Raw genomic sequence first — 25,101 nt, 5'->3', positions numbered from 1 at the left:
CCTAGAGAGTAACAAGATCAGAATAATATTTTTTAAAGATCACTTTGAATATAACGTGAACAATGCCTTAAAATACAATAGAAGGGGACTTGACCGGTGGCACAGTGGATAAAAATCCGCTTGCCAATGCAGGGCACGTCAGTTCAAAGCCTGGTCCAAGAATTCCAAGTGCTCCGGACAAACTAAGTCCGTGTACCACAATTACTGAGCCCATGTGCTGCAACTACTGAAGCCTGTGTGCCTAGAGCTCATGCTCCGCAACAAGAAAGATCACCGCAATGAGCAGCCTGCACACCACAACAAAAAGCAGCCCCCATTCACCGCAACGAGAGAAAGCCCACACAAAGCAACGAAGACTCAACACAGTCAAAGATAATTAATATTTTTTTAAAGAAACAGACAACAGAAGAGTGGAATCAGGGAGCTAACTTTAGTCACTGTAATACTTGAGACAAAAGATTTTATTTAGCTTAAATTTGGTGAGAATTATGGAATGAGCGAAGCAGAGGCTCAGGACTGAGCCCCAAGGAATTTCAACACCAAATCAGGATGAAAGGGAAGCCACAAGAAAACTAAACACAAATGGTCAAAACTGTAGGACAACCAAGCTAAGGCAAGAAGAGAAGGGAAAGTGATGGAAGGTGATCATGAAAAAAGAAAAGTGAAAATACCCATCTGAACTTGGCAATGTGAAAGCTATTTCTGACCTAAGTGTAGTAGTAGTTGCAGAAGCCAGTATGAAGTGGGTTAAAAAAAACAAAACAATCAATCAATGGGGGAATCTGTTTCTGTCAGTGAGGGAGGTAAGGCAATGTAAAAATCTTCCTGATTAAAATTACCTAAAAATGAATAGTTGAGCCTGTAAGAAAGGAAAAAACCTTAGGGGCCAAAGTGAAGAGGAAAAGCTTTAACAACTGCCCTAGAGCAGCCTGTCAGAAACCTAGGAGCTTGGCTTTAATGCTCACAAGGAAAAGAGATAAACCTTGGATCTCCAAAAGAGGAAAAGCTGAAATTGGTAAGACTTTGTTTATATAATTTAGACTTTACAAGGGCTAGACTTTGAGGGGAAAGTTAAGCTATTCCTTCCCAACTCCACCCCTAAAAGACTCTCACAAAACACAAAACCTCAAAATCACAGCATACACAGGGAGAAAAAGAAGTTTGTCCAATTTGATCTCAGCTTTGAATAAAGGATGGAAAATCTGCCTTGAGATACAAATAGGCTGACAGCCTTGCCTTCAATAGGTATGGGGGTTTGAATTTACACCATGTTCCTGGTCTGGTAAATCCCAAACATTAAATAAACATGAGAAGGGGTTACGCAGTCTTGTCACTCTCTGAAGGGATACATCCTCAACTCAGAATAGAAAATGAGCTTGCAATCCAAAATTAAAAAACCAGGAAAGAACAATCCTCTTTCTCACAAGTTACCATTTATAAACATTAAGACTTGACTGTCTTCTAAGAACCTTAGAAAACAGAACCAGCAAATAAGGATTAGGACACAAAGATTTCAAATGATTAAGAACCTAAGAAAAGGAATAAAAAATGAGAGAACAAAATTCTATAAGAACCTGGGATTATCCTGCTGTGGTAAGCAGAATTCTAAAGATGTTTCCCAAGTTCCCCCTCTCCTGGTTATTCAACCAAACACTAATCTAGGAACTGTTCTGAAGAAACCTAGCAGATTGAATTAAGGTACTGATCAGCTGAACTTAAAACAGGTACATAAACTGGATATGAGTATGGGCCCAGTGTAATCAAATGAGCCCTTAAAAACCAAAAAAGGGCAGGATAGCCAGTGGAAGATGTAGAAGGGAAAGCAACAGAAATGCAGCAGAAGGGAAAGTCAAAAGAGAAAAGGACTCAAACCATCAACTAGGGGCACATGTACAAGGATGAGCAAGAAGCCTCTAGGAGCTAAGGGAGGCCTCAATGACCAGTATCAGGTAGTGAGGAAGCATTAAAAGAACAGTGGAGACCTACCAGAAGGACATGGAGCCATTTTAAAGGGCTGCCAAATGGCTAATTGTGAACAATTTGAGCATCACAACAAACGGATTATAATCCATACAAATCTGTAAATCCACAGTGAAATAGACTGAAAGTCTGATGAGGAATGACTATTTAATATAGTCTTTAATTTTAAACTCATGCCCATCGAGTCAGTGATGCCATCCAACCATCTCATCCTCTGTTGTCCCCTTCTCTGCCCGCCTTCAATCATTCCTAGCATCAGGGTCTTTTCCAGTGAGTCAGTTCTTCACATCAAGTGGCCAAAGTATGGAGTTTCAGCCTCAGCATCAGTCCTTCCAATGAACACCCAGGACTGATCTCCTTTAGGTTGGACTGGTTGGATCTCCTTGCAGTCCAAGGGACACTCTAGAGTCTTCTCCAACACAACAGTTCAAAAGCATCAATTCTTCGGCGCTTAGCTTTCTTTATACTCCAACACTCACATCTACACATGACCACTGGAAAAACCGTAGCCTTGACTAGATGGACCTTTGTTGGCAAGGTAGTATCTCTGCTTTTCAATATGCTATCTAGGTTGGTCATAACTTTCCTTCCAAGGAGTAAGCATCTTTTAATTTCATGGCTGCAATCACCTTCTGTAGTGATTCTGGAGCTCAAAAAGATAAAGTCTGACACTGTTTCTACTGTTTCCCCATCTATTTCCCATGAAGTGATGGGACCAGATGCCATGATCTTCATTTTCTGAATGTTGAGCTTTAAGCTAACTTTTTCACTCTCCTCTTTCACTTTCATCAAGAGGCTTTTTAGCTCCTCTTCACCTTCTGCCTTAAGGGTGGTGTCATCTGCATATCTGAGGTTATTGATACTTCTTCTGGCAATCTTGATTCCAGCTTGTGCTTCTTCCAGCCCAGTGTTTCTCATGATGTACACTGCATAGAAAGTTAAATAAGCAGGGTGACAATATACAGTGTTGCCATACTCCTTTCACAATTTGGAACCAATCTGTTGTTCCATGTCCAGTTCTAACTGTTGCTTCCTGACCTGCATATAGGTTTCTCAAGAGGCAGGTCAGGTGGTCTGGTATTCCCATCTCTTTCAGAACTTTTCAAAGTTTATTGTGATCCACACAGTCAAAGGCTTTGGCATAGTCAATAAAGCACAAATAGATGTTTTTCTGGAACTCTCTTGCTTTTTCCATGATCCAGCGGATGTCGGCAATTTGATCTCCGGTTCCTCTGCCTTTTCTAAAACCAGCTTGAACATCTGGAATTCATGGTTCACGTAGTGGTGAAGCCTGGCTTGGAGAATTTTGAGCATTAATTTATCAGCGTGTGAGATGAGTGCAATTGTGCAGTAGTTTGAGCATTCTTTGGCATTGCCTTTCTTTGGGATTGGAATGAAAACTGACATTTTCCAGAGCTAAACATACTTAAAAACAAGAAAGAAAAAACCAGACCAGCTCCACTAAAAAAGAAAACCCACAAAGAATTCCTAAAATTTAAAAACACATTCACTAAACAGAAACAATGAGTGAACAAAAAGCGCTAATGAAATTAAACAGATATAGCACACAGAGATTAACAAGTACAGTTTATAAAACAGAGGGTAAGGAATATAAAGACAGGTGGAAATCTTAAAAAATGTCCTCAAGAATAGAAAGAATAAGAAGAGTAATAATTTGAGACATAATGGCTACAACTGGGTCCAGAACTGACGATAGACATGAATTCTCTCAATGAAGAAGCACAGAAAATCTTAAACAGGGATGTGCATGGAAAACAGTCTGAAGCTTAGGCACACAAACAGGAAAAGGGATTAAAAGAGTGTCTGGGGTGTTTTTCCAAGAGGAAAGACTGGAGCATATCTAGATGTAGATGGTCAAAGATAAGTGATAGTGAAAAAGAGGGTGAAGAAACTAAAATGACAAGGTCTCTGAGAGGGCATAAAAAGGATAGATGAGATTCAGATCACAAGTAAGGATTAGCCTTTGACTGTAGGAAGGACTGGAGAGAAAGAAAAGATGGATACAAATCAAGCAGGGTTGCAGAACTGGGTGTTGAGAGATCAAGGTGTTCCTGGGAATAAAAGACAAAGACATCTACTATAGTGGGGACAGGGAAAGGGGAGAAAGAGCTAAAATATCATGGCAAAAATCGAGAGCTTCCTAGTGATGTGTACTAATATTGCCAAGTAATGTAAATGTTACTCAAGGCTAATATCAAGAACCTAAACAGTTAGCTCAGATGAAGTATAAAAATATAGGTGGTTAGGTTAATGAAGGAGTTCAGTTCAGTTCAGTCGCTCAGTCATGTCCGACTCTTTGCAACCCCATGAATCTGAGCACGCCAGGCCTCCCTGTCCATCCCCAACTCCCGGAGTTCGCTCAGACTCACGTCCATTGAGTCAGTGATGCCATCCAGCCAACTCATCCTCTGTCGTCCCCTTCTCCTCCTGCCCTCCTCCTGTCCTCCCAGCATCAGAGTCTTTTCCAATGAATCAACTCTTCACATGAGGTGGACAAAGTACTGGAGTTCCAGCTTTAGCATCATTCCTTCCAAAGAAATCCCAGGGCTGATCTCCTTCAGAATGGACTGGTTGGATCTCCTTGCAGTCCAGGGGACTCTCAAGAGCCTTCTCCAACACCACAGTTCAAAAGCATCAATTCTTCGGCGCTCAGCCTTCTTCACAGTCCAACTCTCACATCCATACATGACCACAGGAAAAACCACAGCCTTGACTAGACGGACCTTGGTCAACAAAATAATGTCTCTGCTTTTGGAATATGCTGTCTAGGTTGGTCATAACTTTTCTTCCAAGGAATAAGCGTCTTTTAATTTCATGGCTGCAATCACCATCTGCAGTGATTCTGGAGCCCCCCAAAATAAAGTCAACCACTGTTTCCCCATCTATTTCCCATGAAGTGATGGGACCAGATGCCATGATCTTTGTGTTCTGAATGTTGAGCTTTAGGCCAACTTTTTCACTCTCCACTTTCACTTTCATCAAGAGGCTTTTTAGTTTCTCTTCACTTTCTGCCGTACGGGTGGTGTCATCTGCATATCTGAGGTTATTGATATTTCTCCTGACAATCTTGATTCCAGCTTGTGTTTCTTCCAGTCCAGCGTTTCTCATGATGTATTCTGCATAGAAGTTAAATAAGCAGGGTGACAATATACAGCCTTGATGTACTCCTTTTCCTATTTGAAACCAGTCTGTTGTTCCATGTCCAGTTCTAACTGTTGCTTCCTGACCTGCATACAGATTTCTCAAGAGGCAGGTCAGGTGGTCTGGAATTCCCATCTCTTTCACAGTTTTCCACAGTTTATTGTGATCCACACTGTCAAACAGAGTTTTGCCAAGAAAATGCACTGGTCACAGCAAACACCCTCTTCCAACAACACAAGAGAAGACTCTACACATGGACATCACCAGATGGTCAACACCAAAATCAGATTGATTATATTCTTTGCAGCCAAAAATGGAGAAGCCCTATACAGTTACCAAAAACAAGACCAGAAGCTGACTGTGGCTCAGATCATGAACTCCTTATTACCAAATTCAGACTTAAATTGAAGAAAGTAGGGAAAACCACTAGACCATTCAGGTATGACCTAAATCAAATCCCTTATGATTATACAGTGGAAGTGAGAAATAGATTTAAGGGCCTAGAGCTGATTGATAGAGTGCCTGATGCACTATGGAATGAGGTTCGTGACATTGTACAGGAGACAGGGATCAAGACCATCCCCATGGAAAAGAAATGCAAAAAAGCAAAATGGCTGTCTGGGAAGGCCTTACAAACAGCTGTGAAAAGAAGAGAAGCAAAAAGCAAAGCAGAAAAGGAAAGTTAAGCATCTGAATGCAGAGTTCCAAAGAATAGCAAGGAGAGATAAGAAAGCCTTCTTCAGTGATCAGTGCAAAGAAACAGAGGAAAACATCACAATGGGAAAGATTAGAGATCTCTTCAAGAAAATTAGAGATACCAAGGGAACATCTCATGCAAAGATGGGTTCAGTAAAGGACAGAAATGGTATCGACCTATCAGAAGCAGAAGATATTAAGAAGAGGTGGCAAGAATACACAGAAGAACTGTACAAAAAAGATCTTCTTAATCACGATGGTGCGCTCACTCACCTAGAGCCGGACATCCTGGAATGTGAAGTCAAGTGGGCCTTAGAAAGCATCACTATGAACAAAGCTAGTGGAGGTGATGGAATTCCAGTTGAGCTCTTTCAAATCCTCAGAGATGATGCTGTGAAAGTGCTGCACTCAATATGTCAGCAAATTTGGAAAACTCAGCAGTGGCCACAGGACTGGAAAAGGTCAGTTTTCATTCCAATCCCAAAGAAAGGCAATGCCCCAAAATGCTCAAACTACTGCACAATTGCACTCATCTCACATGCTAGTAAAGTAATGCTCAAAATTCTCCAAGCCAAGGTTCAGCAATATGTGAACCGTGAACTTCCTGATGTTCAAGCTAGTTTTAGAAAAGGCAGAGGAACCAGAGATCAAATGGTCAACATCTGCTGGATCATGGAAAAAGCAAGAGAGTTCCAGAAAAACATCTAATGAAGGCGAGTACTTAACTAAGAAGAGATAAGACACACCTAAACTGGTATCAATCATAAGCCTAGATGAGAAACATTATGAAGTTCATCACACAGTGATTTATTTTTTAATTTCTTTACCTTATCGAAAAAGAAGGTACAGTAGGAAAAAAAACTGTCCAGTAAAATGAAGAGCATAATCTTATTAGATGTGGCAGCTGTTAAAACAATTATTCATTCTTCATGAAAGATTTTTTTGTTACTCTAATAAAAACATAAAAGTAATGACAACATTCAATTTTAGAAAGTGAAGACAAGGAAAAAACTACTCTCAAATCTTTAACATAGTTGCTATGATAATTTTGTCTAATATTTATTCTCTATTTATATTTCTGACTCTTCCAACTAGAATGTGAGCACCAAGAAAACAAGAATGATAAGAAATTGACAGTCTTTTACCATACAGTTATTATTTATGCATAATAATACACAACCTGTTATTCTGGGTTTGGTGTCCAGGAAAATATATTCTGGATATATTTTCAAGTTACTAAACTTCCTAAATAAAACTTGATAATCAGATCTAGGTGATTCTGTAAGATATGTGAGTATAATTTTCACATTCCCAATATTTTCACTTTTTTGCTACGATAAATATCTCTGTAACTCTAACCTTTTCATATGTTGTACCATTTCCTTAGAAAAATAATCACTTCTATTTATTCCTTTTCGATTTCCTTAAGAAGCACTTCATAGTTAAGAGTCCATGTTTTAGAATTCTTTCCTTTCTTGATATTTCTACATTTTCCCTATAATGTGTCCAGATGAGAATTTTTTCTTCACTCTTTTTTCTGCGGCACTCCAAGGGCTGTTTCAGTCTAAGACCTTGTATTTTTTTTGTTGTTAAAGAAAGTTTATCTCCATCATTTCTTCACGTTATTTCCTCTTCTCCGTTCTTTCTCTGCCTTTCTGGGGCTCCTGTTATCTGGATTCTACTTCTATCCTCCTCGTTGTTGTTCTTCAGTCACTCAGTTGAGTTCGAATCCTTGTGACCCCATGGGCTGCGTGCAGCACACCAGGCTTCCCTGTTCTTTTTTATTTTTTTATAGAGATCCTTCCCATCTTTCTACAGATTTCCTTAATCTGACCTACCCATTATTTATTTTCTTCCTTGGCTATATGCATTGCTATTTATTCCATATATGGTGTTCTTTATTTCAACCATTATAATCTTCCATACCTAAAATTTCTATCTCTTTCTTTTTATAATGTTTTCTTAGTTTAAAATTATTTCCCTTCACATCTTTTATATGTTTATTACACTGATTTGGTCTCTCTCCATAGTTCCTTTAAGGACTGATCTGGGTAGAAGGTCAGATTCTTTGGTCTCCTAAATCTTGACACACCTAGAAACAGCTTTCAATATGAACTTTCTAATTTGGAATAAAAATACTAGTTGCTTTAATACTTTTGGAGCATGACGCATGCTCCACAAGCACCATGAAGAAAAATCTGAGAAGCATAATTCCAAATATTTAGCTGTTATTACATGAATATACTATTCTGTCAGGAACAGGTATATACATCAATCCACTCCAAGTAACTACACTTTAAGCATCAGGTAATATGTTCCATTCTCTGGATATCTCGTTCCCTCAGATGAAAGTAATTTCCTCTGACCTTGAACTCTTTATTTTACTATAGATCATTTAAGAACTTATAACTATGATCTGGAAATTATTTATATACACAGTTCTTTTCCTTTTAGATTTTATGTTCCCTAAACAAAGGTCCATATAATCAAAGTTACGGATTTTCCAGTATTCACATATGGATGTGAGTTGGACTATAAAGAAAGTAGAGCACCAAAGAACTGATGCCTTCAAATTGTGGTGCTGGAGAATAGAGTCCCCGGACTGTGAGGAGGTCAAACCAGTCAATTCTAAAAGAAATTAACCCTGAATATGCACCGGAAGGACTGATGCTAAAGTTTCAATACTTTGGCACCTCATGTGAACAGTCGACTCACTGGAAACGACCCTGATGATGGGAATGATTGAAGGCAAAAGCAGAAGGAGGAGGCAGAGCATGGGATAGTTAGATAGCATCATCAACTCAATGGACATGAATGTGAGAAAACTCTGGGAGATAGTGAAAGACAGAGAAGCCTGGCATGCTGCAGTTCATGGGGTCCCAAACAGTAGGACACAACTTAGCAACTGACAACAACAAAGGCAGGATCCACTTGCAGTATATACTTATTTCCCCAAAGCAACTAACCAGGATCTTAGATATGAAAACAATATATACTTGCCAAATGAAAAACAGCCAAGACACTCTTGAGAAGGAATGTTTAATACTGCAGATACTCACAGCCTGCAAGATTTTTATTATTAATATGCACAACTGATGTTTTTAGGAGAGAGAAAAGGATAGAGTAAATGTATACATTATTTGGTTTAGAGTAGTAGATTCAGAATATATATGCTTATTCTCAACCATTCCAGAAGTAACACAGAGATACATTATAGAATTAGAGAATTGTTATAAATCATAGAATATGGTCTCTGATTCTTCTTTCTCTCCGTGAGAGAGAAGTGTCACAGATGTAGAAAATAGCCTTTAAAAAAATCAAAGACTTAACAGGTAAATAATTTAAGGAATCTTAAAACCCAACATACCATGTCTTAACAAATTCAAACAAATACAATAAGAACATGATAGAGTTCTTCATCCCACCAACCACCCACATTTATGGAGAATCCATTTCAGTTATTATTTCTGTAACTACAGGTCTCTAATGCTTCTTTATGTGGGAAGGCTCCCAAGCTACATTAAGATTAATTTAACACTATTATCTTGTACATACCTATGAATTTAAGTTCCTGCTCTGTTAGTATAAAACTGTCAACATTGTCTAAAGAAAGGACACACTTTAATTTTGAATTTTTCATAAACCAATTCCTAAAAACTACCATGACAGACAAGTTTAAAAACTTAGACATTATGAGAAGGAAAAATCAGTAGAGTTAAAGTCAAAATGGGCAGAGGTCAGTAATTATACTTTTATTTTTCACTAAAATAAAAAGGTAGCACTCTAAATAAAGGTGTATTATCAAATAGCAGCATCATTTAATTTAAAATAAATTCCTATAAATTCATGTCCATTTACACCAATTCCTTCAGTGAGAACTTTTCAGATTCTTTTCCTCTTGTAGTTTCAATGAAATGCTTATATATTTCACTTTGTAAGTAAATAAGACGCATACTGCAAGTGACTTTTTAGCCCCAGTGGCTGATTCACCATTCATATATTAATATCACTTAAAAGTCTTTAACAGCCATCTTTCAGGTACTTAGAGAGATCCACGAAGTAGCCTGGAAGCTTTGAGATGGAAAAAGTCTTACTGTTTTATCTGTAATATATATCTTATATTACTCAGCAAGGCTATATAGTAATTAGTTAAATTCCTTCCTACTTAGGAACAAATACCAAAAGGAACAGCAGTATTTGTTGTATCTTGGGGTATCACAATTTATTGTATAAAAATAACATACCAACTAATTCGGTAATAAGGAAAAACAAGTCTATCGTGATGAAAAAGAAATTAAATCTAGAATGATCTAGATCCACTATTCTGAGTCTCTACAGTATGCACAGCAACAGCTTCTCCCATCAGCAATGCCTCGTTACACACAGTTAATCTCAGATGATTCACAGAGGGACTGTGGAACAGTTCTGTCTGGGAACTATTCCTGTTCTTAGATCTCTACCTCAATCCTGCCTTGAAAGAAGAAGGGGACATATGTGAAGAGAAAAAAAATCTAGTTTCCTACAAATCATTCTGAATAAACCTTAGTAGGAAACCATTATTGAGGGAGAATATTCCCCCCAAATCAATTAGCATTCATATTATTCTCAATCCTATAGCAGATATTTATGAACTGGTTGACATTACTTTGTCTCCTCCATCAAATGAGATTTGTTTAATAAGCATGGTTGTGACAAACTATAAGCACCATAATTAAGGGAATTTAAAATCTTAGTAAATGGGGCACTGAAATCAATTACCAATATTACTGTGGTGAAAACAGATCTAAGCTCTTTAGCTACTTTAATCTACTATTTCAAAATTATATTAAAAGTAAGACTTGAAGCTAAACAAATGAAGCAACTCTACTTTTGCAGCAAAGAACAAAGTTACTACTGTGACAGAAACAAGATGGCCTAATGCAAAAGCTTAATTTCTCAAGAAAATAAACACATTACAGACAATATATAAAACCTATGCAAGGACTATGTAGCAACTGACAACAATTTATTCATTCAACATTCATGGAGAGTCTACTAGATGGTAAGTTAAATACCAGTGAAATAAAGAGTAAAATCCACTGCCTATGCTACATGGCTTTACAGTCTAGTGAGGCAGAAAAACTATAAACAAACAAATAATTAAACCACCTAGAAAGCACTAGAGCAAAATCATGCTTTAAATAGGATGATGAAAATCAGGCTGATGATGTGGTAGGTTTTAACTGGACTATGAAACTAAACTGCAATCCTGTATACATACATAGTACTTGTTTCATCATTATTTTAAGTATACTTGCCAAATGAAATCTAGAGGTTAAACTTATAGTTCAGTAATACCATAAAATCTAAATTCTATCACTCAAGCTAGCTGGTTCCAAGGTACCACCATGAAACAAAATGTTATGAAATACCAGGCACTTAACTTCACTACTACTTCTACTAAGTCGCATCAGTCATGTCCGACTCTGTGAGACCCCACAGACGGCAGCCCACCAGGCTCCACCGTCCCTGGGTTTCTCCAGGCAAGAACACTGGAGTGGGTTGCCATTTCCTTCTCCAATGCATGAAAGTGAAAAGTGAAAATGAAGTCGCTCAGTTGTCTCCGACTCAGTGACCCCATGGACTGCAGCCCACCAGGCTCCTCCATCCATGGGATTTTCCAGGCAAGAGTACTGGAGTGGGGTGCCATTGCCTATTTAAAGTTTACCTCCCACCTAGCCCCACTGTTTTTTGAGCAAACTCCAGGAGACAGTGAAGGCCAGGAAGCCTGGCATGCTACCGTTCATGTGTTGCAGAGTCAGATACGACTTAGCAACTGAACAACAACATTGTTGTTCAAAGCAGTCAAATGACTATTTCGCCTTTCCAAACTGCCTTAAAAGTTTCCAAAATTTACAAAAAGACTTTTACATTCTGTCTTTCTCCTATCTATTCAATTCTCTTTTTCTGTTAGGATAATAATTTTAATATTATTTCAATTTAAGCTTCCTAAATTTCTCTCATCAAACAGAATTCATCCTACTTGAGGCTATTTGTAAAATATATAATTTGGCAAAGTGCTTTCCTAAAAGTAATTTTCTTTGTATTGATGATATTCTTACTTCCTTATCAAAACATACCAATTTCAAAAGTTTATGGAATATTTTACACACTTTCAAAAAACCCACCATCATTAAGTCCTATGATCTTCTATGAGAAACACCAAATCAAGAAATATGCTTAAAATTCAACATGACTATTAAACATACAATATGTCCTTGGTTCTTATACTTTCGTTAGTTTTTCAAAGCAAGTCTTACTGAAATATCAAATTTTGATTTTATAAAGTTCTGTTTAACAAGATATTTTGATATGTATCAATGCTGGAGAGTGAATAAAGAAAGTAATCCAGTTTAATGCTTTTTTTCCCCCCTCCTCCACAAATGTGAGGCAAGTATGACTAATATACAGATTACAGAAACAAAAACAATTGTCTGGACCAGCAGTAGAAACAGAATGAAGAAAGCATTAGACCAAGGTACACCAGAAGTGCAAGGCTTTTTGTTTTTAGTTAATGTCAACAGACGGGGGAAAAAGTTGCAGGAGATAAACCTACGCTTAGTTTTAAATTCTATTTTCTTTAGAAAAAGACAGACAGAAGGTCATACCAGCAGATACAACCAAAGTCTAAATCATTGATTTTTGCAGAGAGCAGTCTATCAGGAAACTGACCAGGATATACTCATGCCACAAGAAGTAGGAGAGAAAGGTGAGCCTGGAGAGGCAGGTCAGTCCAGGAAAAACTTCTTATGCCTTGTTAAGGACTATGAATTTATCCCATCAACATCAGGATTTAAGTAACACAGTGACATGGTCAAATATGCATCTTTAAAAAAAGATCTGAGATCAATAATCTAACTTTCTATCTTAAGAAATTAGAAAAAGAACAAACAAAATTCAAAGTAAGCAGAAGGGGAAAAAAAGCAGAAATACAATAAAGAACAGGAAAACTATAAAGGAAATTAATGAAACCACAAATTGGTTTAAAAAAACACAAAACTGCTAAATCTTTACCTAGACTGACAAAGAAAAAAAGCCTCATATTATTATAATCAGGAATAAAAGGGGACTCTACTACACATCTCATAAAAAAAATTTTCAAGGATTATAAAGATAATAGTATATGCCAACAAAATTAAAAATCCAGATGAAATGGGCAAATTCTTAGAAACATCCAAAATATAAAAACTGACCCAAGATATAATTTTTCTAAAAAAAAAAAAAAAAAAAAGCCCAATAAAAACATTAAAAGATGCTAATTCATGCTAATTCATAAGGGAAATGCAAATCAAAACCAAAATGAGGTACCATTTCACATCCACTTGGATGGCTATGAAAAAAAAAGAGGAAGAAGTCGTCTTGGTAAGGATGTGGTAAAATTGGAACCCTCCTGTACTGCTAATGGAAATGTAAAATGGTACAGCTGCTGTGGGAAAGAGTTTGGCAGTTCCTCAAAAAGTCACCATAATGAACCAGCAATTCTACCCTACATACACACACAAGACAAATAAAATAAAACCAGTATGTTCACACAAAAATTTGTGTGAAAGTTGACAGCAGTATCAGTCATACTATTCAAGCAGTGGAAACAACCAAATGTCCATCAGCTGATGACTGGATAAACCAAATATGCTTTATATCCATATAATGTGTATCATCCAACCATTAAAAAACAAACAAACAAAAAAGAATGAAGTGTTGATATGCAAGGAAATCCAACCAGTCCATTCTTAAAGAGATCAACCCTGGGATTTCTTTGGAGGGACTGATGCTAAAGCTGAAACTCCAGTACTTTGGCCACCTCATGAGAAGAGTTGACTCACTGGAAAAGACTTTGATGCTGGGAAGGATTGGGGGTAGGAGGAGAAGGGGATGACAGAGGATGAGATGGCTGGATGGCATCACTGACTTGATGGACATGAATCTGAGTGAACTCCGGGAGTTGGTGATGGACAGGGAGGCCTGGCAGGCTGTGACTCACGGCGTTGCAAAAAGTCGGACACAACTGAGTGACTGAACTGAACTGAACTGATAATGTAGATAAACCTTATGTTTAAACACAAAAAATATTAAGTCAAGTAAAAGGAACCAAACACAAATTCCCTCTATGTGTAATGCCAAAAACAGGCAAATCTATAGAGACAGAACCCAAATTGAGGGACAGGTTTCTCTGGCGGCTCAGTGGTAAAGAATCTGCCTGCCAAGGGGGCTTGATACCTGGGTTGGGAAGATCCCCCCGAGAAGGCAATGGCAATCCATGCCAGTATTCTTGCCTGGAGAATCCCATGGACAGAGGACTGAGCAGGCTACAGTCCATGGGGTTGCAAAGAGTTGGAGACACTTACAGAGACAGAAAATAGATTACTGATTGCCAGGATGCAGAGGTGGAAGACAATATACTGGGATTATGAGATTTATTCTGTGACTGATCACATTGTGAATATGGTTGACCCTCAAACAATATGAATTTGAACTGTATGGGTCCACTTACATGCGAATTTTTTTCAGTAGCAAATACTGCAGTACTACACAATCCTTGGCTGAATTCATGGATGTGAAAATAACTATAGGAAAGAAATCTGTATATGCAGGGCCAACTATAAATGATATGCAAAAATTTTACATGTGAGGAGTGTTAGGGCCCCTAACTCTTGAGATATTCAAGGGCCAACTGTATACCAATAAACCTTTGAACTATATACTTTTAAATGGTTAAAATTATAACTTTCGTATTAAATAAATTTTATCTCACTGAAGACGCTGGGGGAAGAAGATACTGAAGAAGTAGACCAAAAGTCATTTACTCTGAAAAAGGATGAAAGTAGCAAAAAGAAATAAGGGAGTATAATTTTACGTATACATGCCAAACAACTAAGCAAAGGAATTATAAACAAAATGCAGGGTAGTTGTTAACCGTGGGGAATGCAATGGTGAAAAGTATTCAACAGTGCTGGTAACATTCTATTTCTTAAATTGGCAGTAAATTCCTGAGTGCTCAAGTTGAAAAAGGGTCTATGAAAATAAGGTAAAGTATTATCAGGTGTTATATCTGTAATAAATTCATGATGTCTGTACTTTTTTCTATAAATGTGAAATATTTCATAAATTTATTAAAAAGATAAAGGAGAATGACATAATGGAATACAAAAAGCTTCAAAACAGAGTGACCAATAATATCTCTGCAATAAAATCAAGTAAGATAAAAACCTGACTCTCTCCTGGAATTGGTAATCAGAACCGGTCACCAGTAATTTAAGAGAGAAAAGTTAACAAAAAAGGGGCAAAGCCAAAATTATTCAACAAATACATGTACTAGCAAAGCCTAACCTCAGAAATGATTTAAGCAACACCTTCTTAAAGTACAGTAGAATAATTTTAAGCAAATATGGTATGCAGAATACTACCCCGCCAAAAAAGTACCCATGCCTTATGTCCACAGCCTATGAATGTGTTAGCTTAAATGGCAAGAGACTATACAAATGTATGTAACTTAAGGACCCAGAGAAGCAGAACTGTCTGGGTCAACCCCATATAATCAGAGTCCTCACAAAGTGTATCTGAGAACCAGAGAGACTGAAACATGAGAGACTCCCCACCAAACTGATGGCTGTGAAGACAGAAGCCACAGGGTAAGGAGAGCAGGACTGCCCCAAAGCTGGAAAATATAAGGACACAGATCTTCCTATACAGATTTGAAAAAGGAACAAAGCATGCCCACACCTTAATAGACCTAGTAAGGTTCATGTCAGACTTCTACAGCACTATAATAAATGTGTGTTGTTTTCAGTTTCTCATAATTTTTCAGAACCACAGAAAACAAACTTAAGAAGAAAAAAATGGAATGTAAATTCTTTTTCTTTCCTCCTCTGGTGACAAGTCTCAAGCTTTTTACTCCTTGATGTTCAATATAATGAAGAAGAAAAAATTTTAAAGCTAACATTTGACACCTCATATCCATTAGGATGGTTACTATCAAAGAAAAAAACCAAGAAAACAAGTGTTGGCAAGGATATTAAGACATTGGAACCCTTAACACTGTTGGTGGGAATGTAAAGTGGTGCAGCAACTATGGAAAACGGTATAATAGTTTCTCAAAAATTAAAAATATAACTATGTAAAAAATAAATAAGCTACAAAGATCTATTATACAGCACAAGAAATACAGCCAATAATGTATTAATAACTTTAATGGGGTATAATCTATAAACATTCATTCTGAAACATTCTGTTACACACCTGAAACTACCAAACTGTTGTAAATTTAAACAAGTATCGCAAATACTTACATTTTTAAAAATTTAGACAAATGGATAAGAAGTGGTACGTTCATACGACGCAGTGTTAATACTATTCAGCCTTAAAAAGGAAGGAAATTCCAACACATGCTATAACATGGATGAATCTTGATGATATGATCCTAAGTGAAATAAGTTAGTCACAAAAAAGATAAATATTATATGATTCTATTCACATGAGGTATCTGGAGTAGTCAAATTCATACACAGTAAAATGGTGGTTGTCAGGGTCTGAGGAATGGGGAGCTATGGTTTTATCACTATAGTTTCAGTTTTTGTAACACTGAAAAATTCTGGAGATTGCTTGTACAACACTGTGAAAATATTTAACACTAACTGCATAATTGAAAAAGGTTAAAATGGAAAATTTTTTATTATGTGTATTTTACTACACTTTAAAAAAAGATAAGACTTGAAAAAAATAGAAAACACAAACATATGGATATTTCCAACTAAGTCCAAACAACTCTCCTTCAATCCTCCATAGGCTAAATATCAATTCACTAGGTGCCAATTCTACACTTATCTTTACAACTGAAAATATACATCCAGAGTGATTCCACAAAACAAAAGACATCAATTTGGAAGGGAAAAAAATAAAACCATCGCTATTTACAGATGGTATGCTGTTACACACTACATTAAGTCCACTACTATGAACTTTCAAGCTGTAAACTTTCAAAAATGCAAATGTGCATGCATGTAAGTTAGTTCACATGTCTGGCATGAACTACTGTGCTTTCCAAGGTAATGTACTCTAAGATTAAAAACATTTTATTTTGGTGTTTGCTTTTTTATTATTTGTGAGAAAAGTATTATAAACCTATTACAGCACAGTACTATGTAGCAGACTGTGGTAGCTGGGTACCTATGCTCACTTTGTTGGGACTTATAAACACATTTAAACTTATAAATGTACTCTTAAAATGGAACTTGTTTGGATGTAGGGGACTTACTGTATAGAAAGCTCTATATACTTCACCACAAAAATGTTAGAATGAATAAACAAATTCAATAATGCTGCAGGATATAAAATTAACATATAAAATCAGTCACATTTCTATACACTGATAACAAACTAAACAATAAAACAATCCCACTAACAACTGCATTATAAAGAATAAAATACCCAGGAACAAATTAAATCAAGGAGGTGAAAGATCTCTACACTGAGAAATAAAAGGCATTAATGAAAGAAGTTGAAGGCACAAATAATGTAAAGATATTCCATATTTATGAACTGGAAGAATTAATGTTAAAATGTCCATACTACCCAAAGCAAGCTACAGACTCCGTGTAATCCATATCAAGATTCCAATGGTATTTTTCACAGAAATAGAAAAAAAAATTTTTTTAATTTGTATGGAACCACAAAAGGCCCCAAACAGCAAAAGCAATAATGAGAAAGAACAAACCTGGACATCATGTACCCTAATTTCAACTATATTACAAAACTATAGTAATCAAAGCAGTATAGTATTAGCATAAAAACAGATATACAGATCAGTGCAACAGAATAGGGAGCCCAGAAATAAACCCTAGCATATATGGTCAAGTTGTGACAAAAGAACCAAGAACATAAAATGGGGAAAGGATAGTCTCTGCAATGAATGGTGCTGGGAAAACTGGACATCCGTATGCAAAAAGATGAACCTGGATCTTATAGTTTACACAAAACCCAACTCAAAATGGATTAAAGACTTGAAACTATAAAAGTCCTAGAAGAAAACACAGGTGATAAGCTCCTTGATACTGGTCTTGGCTATGATTTTTTGGATTTGATGACCAATAACAAGGATCAGCATTCCTAATTGCCAGTTGTTTCAGTTATTCAAGGGTCACTTATATCTGATAAAGGGTTAGTATCCAAAATACATAAACAACTCCTACAATTCAAAAGAGAAAAAATATTTGATTAAAAAATGGGCAGGGGATCTGAAAACATGTTTTTTCCAAGGACAAACAGATGGCCAACAGACACATGAAAAGATGCTCAACACCACTAATCAACAGGGAAATGCAACTCAAAACCACAATGAGATATCACCTCACATCTGTTAGAATGACCATTATCAAAAATGTAAGAATTAAGTATTAGTGAAAATGTGGAGAAATGGGAACCTGTGTTGTAGGAATATAAACTGGTGAAGGTACTATGGAAAACTGCTTGGAGGTTCTTTTTAAAAAATCAAAGGCTAATATATGGATCCATTTCTGGGCATTTATTTAAAGAAGACAAAAACACTTAATCCAGAAAGGTATGTGCACCCCACCATGTTCACTGCAGCATTATTTACAAAACCCAAGACATGGAAACAACCTAAATGTGCATCAGTAGATGGGGAGAAATGGGTAATGGCGGTCAAAAGGTACCAACTTCCAGTCATAAAATAACCCAAGATTTTAAAGGAAATCCATGTTCACTGTATTACTCCATGACATTAACTCCATTCACCATGCAGAGAGACAGGACAATTGCCCCATTAAATTAATATAACCAGTATTTTGTCAGTTACTAAAGGCAAAGGATTTCTGTGGCACTGACAGTATTTACCTTTTTTTTTAAACCCCATCTAGTCAAAGCTATGATTTTTCCAGTAGTCACGTATGGATGTCAGAGTTGGACTCTAAAGAAGGCTGAGCACCAAAGAAGTGATGCTTTTGAACTGTGGTGTTGGAGAAGATTCTTGAGAGTCCCCTGGACTGCAAGGAGATCCAACCAGTTCATCCTAAAGGAAATCAGTCCTGAATATTCATTTCAAGGACTGATGCTAAAGCTGAAACTCACATACTATGGCCACCTGACGTGAAGAACTGACTTATTAGAAAAGACCCTGATACTGGGAAAGATTGAAGGCAGGAGGAGAAGGCGACAACAGAGAACTGAGATGGTTGGGTAGTATCACTGGCTCGATGGACATGAGTTTGAATAAACTCCGGGAGTTGGTTATGGACAGGAGGTCTGGTGTGCTACAGTCCATGGGGTCACAAAGAGTCGGACACGACTGAGTGACTGAACTGATTATTCTTCAAATTTTCAGAATACTTCTAGAATAAATTAATATTACTTATTAATTATAATAATTATTAATATTCCAGAATTTAAAAAAAAAACAAGTTAAATTTACATATGTAAACTGAAAATGATGTTTTTATACTTTCCTATCAAAGAATGGTAATATATTCACTTTACTCTAAAGAAGGTTGCTAATCCCCTTTCCTCTGGATACAAATGTTCAAGAGTTCCTTTCATCTGGAGTATTTATTCTAAGAGCTCACAGTTCCAAGTTACACAGGAAAGCAGGAGTTATCTTTTAAAAGCACCCATTAATATAATGCTCATTATGGGTTCGCCATCCCAACCACTTCCACCCTCAAATCAAAGAGTGTCCTTCCTTATTCACCATGGAAGTCTCTTGCTGGCTATACATTTGTAAACATGTTACAGTTTAATCCAAATACAATGCAAATCAATGGCAAATTAAACTTCATTAGTAAAACATTCAAGACTTCATGAAGTTAATGAAAATGTGCTGGGAAAACTGCCTGGAATCATACAAACAGTACTGAACAAATAAGTTTGTCAGTTAATGACTAAAAATGAAAATCAACAAAAGGTGACAGTAGATTCAAGAGGTTTATTTTTTTGAGCATCAAAAAATTAAGGTTCTTGGAACTGAAGAAACTCAAACATTTTTGCAAAATTTTATCTTCAAAGTAAAAAAAACTAATGGTAGCATTTGCCTTAATATTATGATTTCAGAACCTAATCCTATAAAAGATTCAAGTCTCCTATAAAAATACTGGTCCCAAATTGGGCATAATCTAAAAGACTTTTTTTTTTTTTAAGTCGCTTACTCGTGTTCGACTCTTTGTGACCCCATGGACTATACAGTCCATGGAATTCTCCAGGCCAGTATACTGGAGTGGGCTGTTCCCTTCTCCAGGGTCTCTTCCCAACCCAGGTCTTCAAGGAATCTCCAGGGGATCATTCCCAATCCAGGTCTCCCATATTGCAGACAGATTCTTTACCAGTTGAGCCATGAGCGAAGCCCAAGAATACTGGAGAGGGCAGCCTATCCCTTCTCCAGGGATATTCCTAACCTAGGAATTGAACCGGGGTCTCCTGTACTGCAGGTGGATTCTTTACCAGGTGAGCTACCAGCGAAGCCCACTTATCCTTTGTTTAATCACTCAATGAAACAGAGAAGTAGAATAACCAAAGTATTATGTTTTTAACCCTAAAATGAAATTCACGTTCACGGTTGCAAAACACCAGTTAATTCCTGAAGAAGAAACCAATAATCAACTGCACTGGTAAGAAAAGTTCAAAAGAACCAGGGAAAAAAAAAAATTTTGCAAAACTAGAAGAAAGACTTTAATAAAGGAAGAACAACACTATCACCATTTTGCCTTACAAAGAGACAGTAAAAGCCAAACTGATGAACGAAGTTGACCTATTATCTTCCTATAGGCAATCTACAAAAAGTTTCACTATGGTGCTGAACAATTGATTCAGAAGTAGGTTTCATTTCATCAATAGAACATGCAAGCTTTCAACTGGGATTCTCAACAAAAGGCAACCTTTGTAATAAATGAACCACCAGAGAAGATTCTAATAAAACTTACCATTGTGTATTGCATTCAGCAACTCTGAGAAAGCTTTTAAGTAAGGAAAAAAGGACTTCAGGTTAAGATCATTCTCAAACACACAAAAAGAAATACATAGGTATAGACTGAATTAGTATAATAAAATTTCAATAAGTCTATCATGTATCATTACTTAAATCATTACAAGGTTGGCTCAGTTTTCACACAGTATGAATTTCTAGATATTGCATTTCATTTGCCAATATATTATCTACTAAATTTGTATGCCAGATATACTGTCATAATGATGATAAATTTTCTTAGTAAAAATATATGTAAAGCTACTTTTAAAAAGACATTTAGTAGTCTAATGTCTTTCTTGCTGAAAGTCAGTAACAGTAAGATACAATTCTATATAGGTAAATCCACCTTTGGTCACACTTAACAATATTTATTATTAAAAAAAAAACAAAACTCATTTTAACATCTAGCCTGATCAAACATTCTCATTTCCTAGACTTTAGAACAACAGTCTCAACATATGAAGTGGTCTAAGCAAAAAACGCTATCTAATGCCAATATACATATATGAACATTAAGATTAGCGAAAACCAAAATATTGAAAATATTACTTCACTGGGGAACAAAAGTCACAATTTCGCAACAGAAGCACCATATTAAAAGGCCAGCAATCAACAAAATTTGGTCACAATTTCACTGTAATATGGATTCTGAACATAGGACAGACAAAACAGCAAGTTAATCTATCACTGTAGGAGAAACCTACACAATTAAGAATCAACTGCATTTTAGAAAATTAAAACTTAAGGGTTCAGAGGTGGTGTAATACACTAGAAAAAGCACTAGAGTAGAAGTCAAAAAGCCTGGGTTACCAACCCAGTTCGACAACTTACTAGTTGTTGGACAAGCTCCATCATGCCGATACTGCATGGAAATTTCTGTTGGGAGGGAGGAGAAAGGAAATCAGCAAAGAAGTTGCCAGTGACTTAAGGGTAGAAAAGAAAGGGGCCAGAAAAACAGGAAAACATTCATCCAAAGTCTAGCTGAGAAGGGGAAACAGAACTGTGTGAACAGAAATTATAAGCCAGTAATTGGGACGTCAGGGGTACAAGGACCAAACAGAATGTAATTCTCACAATCTTAACAGGACAGTGTAGAAATATGTGTGCATGCATATGTGGGCAAAGAATGAGGAAAAGACATAAGGGCTTACAAAGGAAACTGTGTAACAAATGTTTTAAGAATAAATAGATACACTACTATGAGGAAATATAGTTAGGTAATGTGATAAATTTTATATAATTCATTAGATGAGAACAATGTATCAAAAATATCTGAATGCTGTATTCAATTAGAAACTGTAATATAAGTATGAAAATTTAGTTTATATCTGAGCAGAAATCCATTATGACTTACTGTTATGTAAGTTTTATATAACTTACAGTTATGTAAAACTCATTAAACTACACCCAGCTTATTATCTTGTATCTTTCATTTTTGATGATTATAATGAACAAGCAATTACTTTTATTCCTTTATTCCTTCCTTATGAAGAGAACTAGCAGAGGGTGACATGAGGAAATAAAACACTGCTAAAAGGAAAATCTGCTCAGAAATCGGGAGTCAATTTCTATATGATATTCCAAATAAAAAAAAGTACTGATAGAGCCAGGACTAAGAGAAAGCTGTGACTCAAAAGACCTGACCTACTAATCTGGAAACAACTGTTATTCACGTATGGTCACCACCACTGGCCAGTTATTTTTAAAGAAGGGATATCTGGGAATTCTCTGGATATTATGTTAACCAAAAACATGTACCAGAGAGCCTTCCAGGCAACCATCATTCACGCATCTACCTCAAAAGTCAAGCCTAATCATGAGCCCACTCTGAATAATTTGAAATTAAAAAGTAAGACAAAGCAATCACTATAATGTTAAAGAAACTGATATGAGATACAGTTTAAAGATCAAACATTTGGGCCAGTTTAGTTTAAATCCTTTCCAAATAACCCAAGAAGATGAGCCATTGTGGGAGAATTTGCCACCTTAATGTTTCATTAACAAATGCAATACAAGTGAGATTTTAAAAGGCTACTGAGGAGATAGACATGCTATGTTCTAGAGAAATGGTATCTGCTTGGAATGGTGCTAAAAATAATCAAAGGACTTTGTGCAGAAAGATTTTGTCAATAGGAAATAAACTGGAATATGGCTATTCTGGCTTTTGATATAGTATTTTTATAGAAAGATAGCCATAACATAAGGCCAGAAATTTTCATGTCATCAAAGACACAAAAAAATCAGGATTTTCTAAGAAAACAGATTCCAAGATATTCACTGGTCTTAGCCGTATCCAATATCTTCTTCATTTATAATCCAATATAATCAATGTATACAAAATCATTAACCTAAGTCATTAAGATAGATGTGAATTATGTTCACTAACTGTATCTACTCCCTCGTTTACAGTACTGCATTACTAACTCTACTCTTATGAGTCTATTATAATAATACTTTACATCTTTATGATTCCCTTATTTGCTTACAGAACCAGTCTTGTTTTTAATTAAAATATTTTATCAGAAAAAGACTTCAAAGTTTCACTTTACCAATATAAGTAGATATGACATAAATAGGATCCCTTTCAAAGTTACATGGGGCTCAAGTCAAACTTTCATAAACTTTATATTTCAGTAGAAACCAAAAGAAACTTCTAGAGGTGATTTACTCATATTAATAACTTATCTTTGTGATATCTTTTAAGAGCTTAAGAATAATAAGTATACAGCATCACAACAGAACGACTGCCTTTGCAGAATCTCTTTTTACAGCATTTATTACCACTAAAGAATTCCATCACTGAAAGATTTCAGGTATCTTAACTGAGAAAGGTATGACAGCACTCTATTAAAGAACGCGCGACTAAGATTGAAAAAAACAAACAGGGAAGAATATACTCTGAAAGGGCAGAGAATGCCCAAAGAAAAGAAATTAATGCTAAACTACTGACTCTTTATCAGTAGTTTTGATGAATACCAAATTTTTCTCAGAAAAAATAACATGTTGATTTATGTGAAGAAAAAACTGCTAACTTTCATTTTAGTAAATCCTAAATTCTCCTACTGTGATTGAGATAAACAGGAAAACAGTAAAGGACAAATATAACATGTCAATTCATCCAAAACTTTCAATGTTTTCAACATCCTAACTTTCAACATTTCAAAAGACCAGGTGCCTGTTAATACCTCAAAAGAATATATGTAGGAAAGAACTCAATCAAAAGTTTAATATAATCTATAAGCCAAAACTTACAACCTTGAGTAAATTTTGTGCAAGTCACTATAAAACAGTAGGTCATTTAACGGGATCTATTTATTTTAATAGAAATCTTACAATACAAATCCTCCATCACTCCAGTTTAGAGGTGTTTTCTGGGTTTCTATTCTGACTGGATCTAGGCCTCCTAGAATACATATCTTGACACATATGCTCTACTGTAATTTGAACATGTCAAGAGAGAACTTTGACTACTCTTAAAATGCTATTTCTAACAATTTTAAGAGAATCACATCATAAGGACTTGACTGTACATCTGCTTTATATCTTAGTGGTGGTAGAGAGGAAAAACAACTACCACAACAATGGCAGCTGTCCCGTCTATTTCACAAGGTTGTTCTAAGGATCAACTGAGATGGTCATTAAAGAGTTCTTTAGAAACTCTTAGGTGCTCCAAGATATACAAGATATCATTACTAGAAGTTCAGACTTACTCTCCATAAACCCATCCTGCCCTGTTTTATCAACGTTACTTCTATCCCACAAACACAAGCTTCTTGTTTTTATAAAGTTTATCCTTCAAATATACCTTAACTTTCTTTTCTGATAATAATGCTGGGCTTCTTTATCTGCTAACTCCAAAGAACAATACAAATTTCATTTTGTCCATGGTCTTTTCCAGCTAATTATATATCCTAAAACTAGCCTGTAATACTACATGAAAAGCTTTTAAAAAAATAATTTCACTTGCAACCTAGTAAAAACTCTTGAAAGACAAGTACAAAACTACACAGGATACTACTAAACACATGGCACATTCTCAGTGATCACTAATTACTAACAGTATTCACTCTTTTTTCTTTTTAATGTTTAGCACTTAATTTGTTCAAAGCACTAGCTAGCAGTGGAGACAGTAATGAACATGGCAAACACAGGCCCTAACCTGCTGGAGCTAGGGTTCCAGTGCATGGTACAGTTCACCATGTTATAGTTATAGTTATAGTTAACAGCTGTATACAAGGTTGCCTGCATTGTTACTC

At 36.1% G+C, this 25,101-nt stretch overlaps 1 protein-coding gene across 1 annotated transcript in view; it reads right to left on the bottom strand.

Moving 5' to 3' along the window:
• Positions 1 to 25,101, bottom strand: part of MLLT10 (MLLT10 histone lysine methyltransferase DOT1L cofactor) — a 213,962-nt gene that overhangs the window by 37,709 nt on the left and 151,152 nt on the right. The window contains exons 12-13 of the mRNA XM_068986710.1: positions 21,677 to 21,721; positions 20,802 to 20,834 (exon numbers count right to left, since the gene is read on the bottom strand). Coding sequence (XP_068842811.1) covers positions 20,802 to 20,834; positions 21,677 to 21,721 — 78 coding nt within the window. The remainder of the gene's footprint in view (positions 1 to 20,801; positions 20,835 to 21,676; positions 21,722 to 25,101) is intronic.

Source organism: Capricornis sumatraensis, chromosome 15 (assembly GCF_032405125.1).
Source record: "Capricornis sumatraensis isolate serow.1 chromosome 15, serow.2, whole genome shotgun sequence".
NCBI lineage: Eukaryota > Metazoa > Chordata > Mammalia > Artiodactyla > Bovidae > Capricornis > Capricornis sumatraensis.
The sequence above is the reverse complement of the archived record's forward strand: the minus strand, read 5'-3'. Positions and strand labels throughout refer to the sequence as shown.